The sequence below is a fragment of the Lepidothrix coronata genome, unplaced genomic scaffold (assembly GCF_001604755.1).
Source record: "Lepidothrix coronata isolate B3197 unplaced genomic scaffold, Lepidothrix_coronata-1.0 Scaffold41, whole genome shotgun sequence".
Taxonomy (NCBI): Eukaryota; Metazoa; Chordata; class Aves; order Passeriformes; family Pipridae; genus Lepidothrix; species Lepidothrix coronata.
The window spans coordinates 2,760,470-2,771,576 of record NW_016690221.1 but is presented as its reverse complement, the minus strand read 5'-3'; the positions used below and the strand labels follow the sequence as shown (position 1 = coordinate 2,771,576).

The window sequence follows — 11,107 nt, the reverse complement described above, 5'->3', positions numbered from 1 at the left end:
TCCAGAAGACAGCTTCTCAGGCAACGGCTCGTTTTGTGCAAAAAGAAAGGCAGAAACCAGAAATGCCCTTTTTTCCCTTTGTGCATGTCACATTTTTCCAGTGAAATGTCCTGCTTGGCTGACCAAAAGCACCCCCTCTGCTTTCACTCCCAAAGTACAAACAGCTTGTTTCTTACCAATGCTTCTTTTTCTGCGAATGGGCACAGGACGATTCTCTTGCACATGTTTAGCAGAATGAACACTATAGGATCTCAAGTTTGTTTCTGAAACATCATCATATCCTAGGACAGGAAACAAAATATTAAATCTCAGGTATGTTATTTGCATCAATGTCTCTACAGTGCTGTTCCACACATATAAATCTGTGCCGTTCATATGCACAAGACCAAATCCTACTGCAATTAGTTTAATATATTCCCTTGTTAATGCAATTGCAAGGGCAAAAGGCAGGGAAGACACAGACATAGTTAAATGTCATGTATAAACATGCACAATTTAATTCTAATATCCATTTTACCCTGAAACAGTGCACGCACTGTGGCAGAGAACCATATCTAAAGTAAAACAGTTGCATTTTTATGTGAAAGGCATAATACGGCTTTTCTTACTGGAAAGGTGTAGAAATAGGAACAATAATATTGCATGTGAAATGTTTCTAACAAGCATTTTGAAGTTCTTGTATGAGGCTACAGTAGAAAATATGGTATTACAGACCCAACAGCAACAATGCTGCCTCTGTAAATTTTCTCTTGCTTGGTTTTCAGGGCAGCACTAGGACAGAATCAAAAGCAAAAAGTAACTAGCATGGGTTTCCTTTTAGCCTCTCTGTTGCAGAACAAATCCCCTGTGAAGTATCCTAACCTTTGGAGGGGCATCTGAAGCTACTGCAGACTCTGGGACTGCATCCAGGCTTGTCTTGTTCCCTAAATAAGCCTACCACATGGGTTAAAGGGCCATGAGAAAAAGCAAAGATGGAAAACTTGGCATTTCATTTATCATAAAAAACAACAAAATAACTGCTCCAACTATTTGGTTTTGTTAAGTGAAGCAGTTCAGGTCGTGTCCCATGCAGTGGGGTTCTGAAAACGACCAGCACAATTTGCAAACAGAGGATCAGGAAGATGTAAGCAAACAGAGGACTGCACACAGATTCCAGTACACCAAAACTAAGGATTTTAGCACTCTGCTGCTTGGAGTGTCCTCTGTAACATCACCGGAGAGTTTCAAGGTTTCACTGCTGGCTCCAAAGAAAACTGTGATGTGCACTAAAAAATGTAAATGGATATCACACAGGACTCAACTACCCTCTCTGCAAGCTACCAAAATCCTATACTCCCATCTTCTGCACTGTCACACTCCCTGCTTCCAGTTCCTTTTCTATACTCAGTTGACTGTGAGTCTGGAACTTATTTTACTCTCAGCTTGACTAGGAACACACATCATAAGGCTCTGGTCTACAAACCAACCAACTCCTTTTCTCCTCCCTCCAAGAAACCATGCCCTAAGGAACATGGAGCTTGTGAAATCACCTGCAGAGCCAGGTAAGATGTGAAGACAGCGGTATCTTCAGCACCTTAGAAAGAGCTCTGTGCCTCAGGGTTTATCATCACTTCTTGGAAAATACTATTTTAGGTACTAAGAGAAGATATAATGGGAGGTCCAAGAGACAGTGCCAGGATCACCCACCGCTCCTGCCTATTCTCCTTATCAGCTGAACAGATCCTTGTATGAAATAAGTCATTGTGAAATCCAGTCTCAATTTACCCAAATAAACTGGCTCCTACTTCCTGTGTAGGGTGCCTGTTTCCCATAGATTTCGATGGGAAATTTTGGAACCTGACCAATTATCTGGTATTGGGCCTTATTTGCAGTCCCAGTCCTGTAATGTAACACAGCAATGACTAATGGATTTTATTTCTGCTTTTATTGTACCCCATACTCCAGAAAACTCATCAGTGGGATAAATAAAATGGCTTGCCAGAGATCCCACAGGAAGTTTGCAACTGAGCTGGGGAGTGAAGCCAGGTCTCCCACATCCCATTCCAATGGCACCAGGCCATCCACCTGATCCCAAATGGTGTTATGCAAAATGAGGATCCGTTCTGATGTGTCTCCAGCCCTCTTCTGTTTCCTAGCACTCAGCCACCCAACACCTTCATACTGACCTCCTTTTTGGCAGCTTCGAGTTGTCATAACCTCTCCCTCAATCTGAGGCAATGAAGTGATACTCAAAAGAAAGCAGAATGAATTCTGCTCAGCCTAAGATCCAAGCTAGGCTCAGAGCAAGAAGCATCTCTGTCCACAAGCAAACAGTGTTTAAAAAGAGATTAAACACAAAACTAACCCCCCTAATCCCAACTGCTTGGTGGGCACACGCATCCTTGCTGAAAAGAGAAACTGTGGATGCTGCCAGCTGTAGGGCAGGTCTGGGCCACAGGTCCTAATCCCACACTCAACACGCTGGCATAGCTCCCTTCTACCATGATGGATTTCTTGCTGTCTTGTTTAAAGAAACTGGTTAGACTAAAGGACTAGTATGGTCAGCTAACCAATATGTTAAGCCATGTGCTTATATATAACTGCTCGATTCAGCTGCAATTTGCCACATTCCATCGTCATGTTTACAAAGCAAAATGACACGTTGAGGACCATGTGTTGCTTCTAAGATGATTTTTAAGGTGAAGAAGGCCCCTGGCTCATACTGCATCTCACTGTCTCACTACATATCTTAAACATGTATATCATTTCCTAAGTTCATGTCTCTTCTGTGAGGGTTAAAAAAAAAAGAGATCTACAAAGCCAGCACAGCAGACTGCAAAACAAGTTCCAGTCAAACCTCAGTGCATTATGCAACACAAATTGTATTATTTCTATCGACACAGCATCCATGTTGGGTTTTTCTTAATAAACAGAATTACAGAGCACATGGCTGGAGCCAGAAGACACTAAAATGCTAAAGGCATTTGGCATCCCCCTGATCCCCACAGGCATTTGGAAGAAATTCCATTTCCCAGTGAAGTCAATGGGAAGATCATTGCACTTCAAGCAATCCCTAAGTCAACAGGAGTCTTGCCCAAGCAGGACTGAAAAATCACCCAGTCAGCTTTGAAACTCACACTACTGGACCCTGGATGTACGGTCAGAAGACTTACTTTTATTTCATCTAAACTACAATGCTACAAATAGCACTCTCTAGTTTGACTTAAGGAAGGCTGATACCTAATTTGCATCAGTTTTTCTCCCTAATGTACTGATTTAGTTGCAGGATAAGGATGAGCTCTTAGCAAAGGAAATGGGAGTTTATGGGTGCTTAGCGCCTCACAAAATGAGGCTCAGAGCAGAAAGCCTAGAAACGGGTGGTTCTTAGTTTAGAAATCGAACACTGCTTGTCACCAAGTGAAGATGGAGGATGCTGCACAGAGCCAGATTAATGCAGCTCTCTTTTAACGTTTTAATAATAAAAAAATGTTTTCGTGGCAGCCGATCAAGAAATTTCTCTGTAATCTTTTATGTACTGACAACATATCAATGATGGGCATAAAAACTCTTGCAATTAGCCTTGGTCAATCCATTAGTGTAGCCGAAATTGTTCTTTTTTGTCAGATTGGCATTTTTCCACTGGGTCATGGAGTATAAATCACAGAGTTTCTGTGACGCTGCCAATACGTGATTACTCTTCTCCCTGAAGAAGCATGTGGAAAGCATCCTAAGATTACTGCTATTTTATATTTATCAATTTATACTTCTGCATTACCATCTTCCTTCCAAACTACTTTATGTGAGGTACAACCCCCAATACATGCAGTCTCAACACAAACCCTCCTAGACGTCACTTTGATGTGCATCCAGAAAGTACAGATCCAAGACTTCTAGTACCAACAGCAGCAGTTTAGGAAATTCTCATTATCTCTTTTTTTTTCAGGAATTCAGTGTAAGGTACAATAAACAGAAATGGTCTGTCTTACAAATCGGTCCTAGAGCCAGAAAGCCCAAGGCAACATCAGACTGTTTGTTTGATCTTTTTGGCTGATTCAAAATACGCCCTTCTGACATCCAACTGCAGAGATAGATGTCATTAAGTTTTCAACTTTGATCTATTGAAGGAAATATAAGTAACAGCCTGCAAGATCCTGTTTTGTTTAGTTGTTTTTTTTTTCTTTTACCTAGATGTGATCAACCATCTGTAAAGGAGGAGGAGTGTTCCCTCATCTGTCCCAGGAAAAACACAGGACACACATGGCAGATGCCCTCCTCTCACTATGTCTAAAAGGTGCAAGGAAAGCCAACACACTGCACTGTAACATCCTCCATCTGAGCACCACACCAAAAGCCACAAAGTCAACAGCAGATTTTCCAATAGATTGAGCTCCGCAGCAATCTAAGGCTTCTCCATGAAAGTATTACAGCTAATTTAGAACATTTCTCCACTTAACAAAAGCTGCTCTGCTGGTTCTTAATCACAGGCCGTTAAATTCACATGGCCTAAGGGGACCCTGCGGTGGATGCCCTTAAACCATGCAAAGAAGCACACTCAGCCCTGCCTTTCCCCACGCAGGGAGATGACTGGGGGAAAAATCTGTTCCCAGCGGGAGGCAAACATAATAGGTGATGAAATGAACTCTACCTCCCACAGGACAGACTGGGAGAGGTGAAGCGCGAGGAGAAAAACCACCCTGCTAAGCCGAAGAGAACTTCACAGGCAGAATATGGGAAATGCCCCCGTTTCGGTGGTTTAGTCTGCTCGTAGTAAAACTGTACTCTGCACACTAGAGCTGCCTACTTCCTGGGGCTGGGCACGCTTTCTCCTTCAAACGGGGTCAGATTCTGCTCTCCCTCATGCCAAGGCAATTCTGCCACTGCCGATGGGTCCCAACCACAGCAAATTAATACAAGACCCCTATTTTCTGATGTAAAGAGAGAATTTTCACGTTGCCTTTTTGGACATGCAGCACTGGGCTCTGACAAACTGGCCTGGATTTTCTTTTTTGAATACAATGTTGGGTAGTGTTTTTCTTTAAGTAATATGCCAGATGGTCTGGGGGTGTGGTTTCTAATTTTATGAAGGGGGTTATCAGTCATCTCTGCGCTACAATATAGAGACCAAATCTGTCAGAATAGAAGAAAAACCTGCCCACTCTGACTTACAGAACTTACTTTTCCAATTAAAAATATATGTTTTGCACTGCAGGAGAGAAAATGACTGTTCTTCCTTCATTTTCCACAGATTCCGCCTTGTTACTCAGGAATATCAGACATTTTCTGCATGCATGCCTGATCCTGCAAACTCTTAGCCTACAAGATCATTCTTAATTCTCAAGTCCACCCACAGAGTTTAAACAGGGCTACTCACATGCAGAAGGACTGGCAATACCATACACTAAAATGAGGGAGAGAACAGTCACTGGAGTGATTTTGCTCTGAGCCTCAGTTTAAAATGAGTATATGCTATAAAAGAGAAATATATCCACTGTACGAGCCCTCACTGAACTAGCCCTTCCCTAAAGGCAATTGCAGCCCCAAGGAAATGCATTTCATAAATATCAATTTATCAGGGACAACCAGAAAGCATTTGATTTGCTAATTGAAGCTAATACTAAATATAGTAAACAGGCCTGATCCTGTTTACTGAAGAAAGCATGGCAATTTCAATGTTTGATTAGTCACTCTGATAAGCCCTTAGTAAGAATTACTCATGACAGTAAAGCCCGTGGGACTGTGCCCAGAAAATGCAAATGCTGGTAGTAAAGACAGGTTACTCTGAAAAGACCCAATCGTGCCTGTGCAGCTCAGAGTACAGCTCAGCACACGGGCAAAGGGAGCACTCACATAAGCAAGAACCGGGTGAAAGGCTGAATATTTTGGGTTTATTTTTTAATATTGTTTGAGTTCATGTCTTAAGGAATTACTGTTTCATGTTGAAATAGTAAAATATTTATGTGTCTTGTTTCTCTAATGGTTTCTAAACTGACAAATTGCAAGAAAACAGCAAAATGAAATGGTAAACTCGTGGCTGACCTCTTCCATTTTTGGTCTTGCATCCCCTGGTTAATATTCGCCACGAGGTAAATAATTATGTTCCGAAATAAATTTCTCTGCTCCATCTACCAATTTGTTCAGCTCCTGCCATTGCTCCACTTGTCTGCTTGATTCTCTTGCAATGGAGCCACGTGAACTTTTGCTCTCCTTCTAAGTGGTATTTAAAAATGAAGCATGTGTTTCTGACACTGAGGTATTTGAAAAAATAACGTATTCTGGTAGCCACAGAACCCTGACTCAAAGGCAGAAGCAGCATGCATTATTTTAAAATGTGAGCACTCAGATCCAGCCCTTCTGCAACAGCAGCCAACTCTACTGAGTTCACTGGGAAAAAGATTTTAGCAGTAGTGCACTTGTCTGGTCCAAAACAGCCTTCACTGGGGAAATACATACTGCATACCCCTTCCCTGTTGTGAAAGTTTCTTTAATTGCAGTGATAAACAATGATGAAGCACCACTCTCCAAAAATACTAAACTGATGCCAATCTGGTAAGTAGTAATTAGCCTCTATGGTAAAGTGTCCGTGCTTCTAGAGAAATACTCCCATTTTCAGTGTAATGGGAAACCGTTTGCTCCCTGATCACATGAAAATTGAAAGCTATGCCTGCAAAATAATGCATTCCTGCTCATTAATAGAGCACTGTACAAAAAGCAGTGAGTTAAAACTCTAGAAGGATCCTGCAACACTGAATGAAGGTGATTGAACCTGGCACAGACTTTACAAAAATACACAGCATATGGTTTAAAGGGAGATGGCCCAGTACCAATGCAAGCAAGAACTCATTCATTTTTCTCCATGTTTGTGCTTCAGCAAGATGCAGGTTTCCCTTGGGCATATCAAAGGTGCCGGGTTTCTCTCTCAACTGAGGGAAGAAATCATCAGGAACAAAGTGCATCAAGTGAAACCAAATGATAAGAAACCCAGCAATACAGTGCTTCTAGATCTGATTTACTGCTGCAACGATCTGTTTAACTGCACGTTCTCACTACACCCATTTGCATGCCTAATGATGCAGAAAATAACCCTGCACTATTTTCTTTTGGAGAAAAAAAAAAAAAGTGTATTTTTCAGGGTAAGCTTCATATGCAGGTTCCTGTTTAAAATCAGAGCGGACGGTTTATTTTCCTTTTAATAAAGCCCAGCGCTTGAAGAGACATTACTTCATTCATAAATATTGTTTCAAATATTTTAAATACCTCTAGGACAGTAGTTTAAAGATAACAGAGCATTGCAAGACCCAACAACAAACCTCAGGGAAATTCCTCTCTCCGCTTGAGAGACGGAGAGGTCTGAAAACACGGGGGGTCACTGGGTCCCTCTCCACCCTGAACCCCCCGAAGTTTTAATTCCCGATCGGCCCCTTGGCCGCCGCCTCCCTTCTGCCAAGAAGCCCAGCACCGAGGCCGGGTCCCCGCACGGGTCTCGCCCCGAGGCGCGGGGGCCGGAGCGGAGCGCGGGGCCGCCCGCGGTGCCTCCCCCCGGGGCGGCGGCGGCCGACGGCGCGGAAGGAAGGAGGACGGGACTAATTTACCTACGGAGTCAATCTCCAGGAGGCGCTGCAAGTCGCGGATGCTGTGGATCTCGCTGTGCGCCAGCCGCTCGATGAGCTCCTGCGGGATCTCGGCCTCCTTCAAAGACACACACACCGCGGGTCACCGCGCAGTCCCCGCCAGGCGCGCCCGCAGCTGCGGGCGCTCGGCGCGGCGGGGCTTTGGGGGTTCAGGGAGGGCGCGGGGCGTTCGCGGGACGCGTTTGGACTAAGCAGGAGAAAAACCCACGCACATACACACCCACCCCCGCTCCACGGAGCGCTCCCGCCGCCCCCGCCTGCGCGCCCGACTGCGCCACGGCTCGATCCCGCACGGCCCGGCCGGGGCGGCGTGTGCCCGGCAGCGATGTGCCCCCGCGCCCCGCTCGGCGGCTGGAGCCCACCCCGGGCAGCGGCTGCCGAAGTTCGCCCGAGCGGGTGCCAAGTCCCCCGCAGGCGCGGGCTCCCCTGACCCGGGGAGGAGGAGGAGGAGGACCGCGTCCCACGGGGCCGCCGCCATCCTACCAGCGCCCACGTCGCGGCTCCCAGTGCCAAGCAGACGCGGTCCCGGGAAAAGTTACAGCCGCCGTGCAGCGCCGAGCACCGCGCTCGCCCCGACCGCGGCCACCTGTAGCAGCCCCAGGACGCGGCTCCGCGCCCCCTCCGTCCCCAGCGGGCGGGCGGGCTGGCTGGCCCTCGGCTGCTCCGGGGGAGCTTCGCAAACCGGGGAGGGGCGTTTTGGGGCGGGGGGGGGGGATTCGCCCAACTTCTGCCCTCGGCACTGGCGGTGCCCGCGGTGCAGCGCCGGGCGCCGCGGGGGCGGCCGCGCCGGGCCGGGCGGCTCCGCGCACCCTCGGCTCCCACACAGCCGCAGCCCGCTGGCACCCGCGGGGCGTGGATATTTTACCATGCATTTATAATATACGTAATATATGTATTATATACATATATATAATTTTTTAAGGGCAGCCAGTAGCCTGGGAGCGGAATGCACGGTCATTCCCCTTCGCCTCTGCCATGCGTGAAATGGCAACTTGCTCCCAAGCCTCGGCCGCGCAGGGCCCGGGGCAGGGCAGCGCTGCCGGCGGGGCCGGGGCGCGGGGATGCCCGCGGAGCCCAGGTGGGCAGCCCGCTCCCTCCCCGCTGCCCTCCGCCCCGGCTCGCCCCGACCCCCGGCTGCGGCCGTGCCCCGGGGACCGGGAGCGCAGGGAGCCGCTCTCACCTACCTCGGAGAAGGTAAAGGACAGGTAGCCAAAACCTATCAGCAAAACGCAAGCCCAGGTCCTCATCGCGGTCTAGTGCACTTTAGACACGGAGGGAAGGCAACGCTGATGGAGAGGAGCTGCAGGCCGGCTCCTGCCGCGCAGAAATTCAGTACCATCCCTCAGGGGAAAGGCAGCGGGGTGGCTCGGGGGTCCTCCGCATCCAGGGGTGGGTCGGGGCTGCCCGGGGCGGCGGTAGCTTAATGACGGCGCGGCCGCTGTTTGTACGTTCCCCTCGCTACGGGAGCGTGGCTGCTCTCCCTTCTGCCGCTCTCGCTCGCTCCTCTTGGCTCTTAGGACTAGACCAGCCGGTACTTCTGCATATTTGCTTAGATCAGACCAAAGTGAAACCCAAGGAGTCGATCCGGAGCGCAGCCGAAACGCCCATCACCTGTCTGGGGCGGCTGCCCCCCTCTCGCGGGCGGCGCTGGGGCCGCCTCCCCCCGCCGCCGCGGCCGCGCTCCGCGCCGGGACCGCGGGGCTGCGCTCTCCACCGAGGGCCGGCCCCCCCCTGCCGTGCCTGCCCTCCACCCGGCCCCTCCTCGGAAAGGGGAAAAATCAAAAATCTTTATTATAGATACGGAGCGAAATGTTTCTCTTGCCGAGAATGGTCCCGCTTCCCTCCCCGGCGGGGGAGTGGGGGGGGGAGGGCGAGGTCAAAAATAATAATTAATTAGGAATAATAGCAGGGAATTAAATCGGAGCAGTGTTGCAGGATCTCGCGGGCTGCCTTGGTGCAGTTCCTGCTCCACTTTGCACGGGAGAAAAAGAGAGGAGGAGGAGGAGGAAGGGAAAAAAAAATATATATATATGCAAGAAGGTTTAAATCCCAAGGGGATCGGAGACGAACTGCAACTCCAGGCGGAGAGAGGCTCCGGGCTCGCTCCGGAGCAGTGGCCGGTCTGGAGGGTGGCCCCGGCGAGGAGCAGCATATACCGCTCCCGCCCCGCCGTGCGCCGCCCCCGCCCCTCCTCCCGGGTGCTCCGGCACCAGACCCACCAACAACAAGTCGTGGGGGTGCCGGCAGCTGCGGCGCCTGCTCGAGGGCGAGGGGGCTCTGCCCACTGCGAGGGGAAAATAAGGAGCCGGCGGCGGGCAGGGGCCGGGGGGAGCAGGGCAGCCCCCGCCGCCGGCCCTCTGCGGCACCGGGTGGGGAGGCGGGCGCTGCTGCGCAGCAGCCGGCGTGTAACCTGGCGGGATCGGCCGTGTGCCCTGCCTTTACATAAGGCGCAGCGGATCGCCATGGCCACGGAGCGATCGTGTGTGTGTGCGCGCTTTCTTACCGTTGTTATTATTTTTTAGCGGGGGGGGTGAAGGGGCTTTCCTTTTGCAGAAGGGGAGGGGCAGCAGAGCGGCGGTGTGGGGGTTTTAACGTTGCTGTTGCAGCGCAGCCTTCACTGCGAAGGAGAACACGCACACACGGAGACACACACACACCCCTTAAGGAACACAAAATCACCCCCGAAAAGAACGAAGGCGGGGGAGGGGGAGCGCGGGGGGCAGCGGCGCCCTCCGCCCTGCGGCACCCGGCTGCGGCAAGCGCGGGCGCGGGGCTCCCCGCCGCGGCCGCGGGGACGCGGCGCCCCGGGGCTCCGCCGCAGCCGGACCCACCCCCTGCAACCGCACCGGCACCCCGCACCCTCACTGAGCTGTCTCCGAACCCCGCAGCCGGCCCCGGTCCGGCCCCGCTGCTCCGTTGTCGTTCCCTTCGCATCCTGCCTCCCCGCTGCCCCGGCGAGAAAACTGCCCCCTGCTCCCCGGCGCAGATTGGCACAAGGTGCCTGCTGCACCCTGACATCTCCCTGAACTCATTGTGATTTAAATAACAGGCCTTTCTCATCTAAACAAAGCTTCTTAATAGCAGATGCAAAGAATTCAGCTCATCTGAAAATCCAATAGCATTTAAGTGGATTAACTGCAATAACACAACTGAGGAGTGATACTATCCTTCATGGAAGACAATAGACTGTAAATGCACAGCCAGGGAGACTTATCCTTTCATCTCTGAATTTCCTTCAGCATTTCAAAAGCGAATGCTTTCTAGAAGCCCTGAAGGGGTTTGCACGCTACTGGCTTGGACATGCTTCTAGGAAACAACCTGTGCTTTAATGGGCACTTTGCAATTGCATAGAAGTTCCCACCAAAACAGAAGTGGCCTTTCAAGTACATTTAATTCTCTCTCGTGATGTCATGTAGGCTTACAGGGTGGTCTCCAGGACCACAAGGGGGGAAAAAAAAGGTGGGGGTTGAAAAGAGAGAAAAGGAAAAGAGATGTAAAAG

At 49.9% G+C, this 11,107-nt stretch overlaps 1 protein-coding gene across 7 annotated transcripts in view; it reads right to left on the bottom strand.

The window, feature by feature from the left end:
• PDGFA (platelet derived growth factor subunit A) overlaps positions 1-9,286 on the bottom strand; it is a 35,804-nt gene extending 26,518 nt beyond the window's left edge. For 5 of the 7 annotated variants that reach the window (XR_001874539.1, XR_001874540.1, XM_017813563.1 and 2 more), the window contains exons 1-3: positions 8,792-9,273; positions 7,569-7,665; positions 177-281 (exon numbers count right to left, since the gene is read on the bottom strand). Coding sequence is in view for 4 of the 7 variants with exons in the window: in XM_017813563.1 (XP_017669052.1) it covers positions 177-281; positions 7,569-7,665; positions 8,792-8,854 (265 nt within the window). In the remaining 3 variants the exon portion in view is untranslated. Of the gene's footprint in view, positions 1-176; positions 282-7,568; positions 7,666-8,791 lie in introns of all 7 variants that reach the window. The other 2 variants (XR_001874541.1, XM_017813566.1) reach the window with 2 other exon arrangements.
• Positions 9,287-11,107: the final 1,821 nt, after the last annotated feature.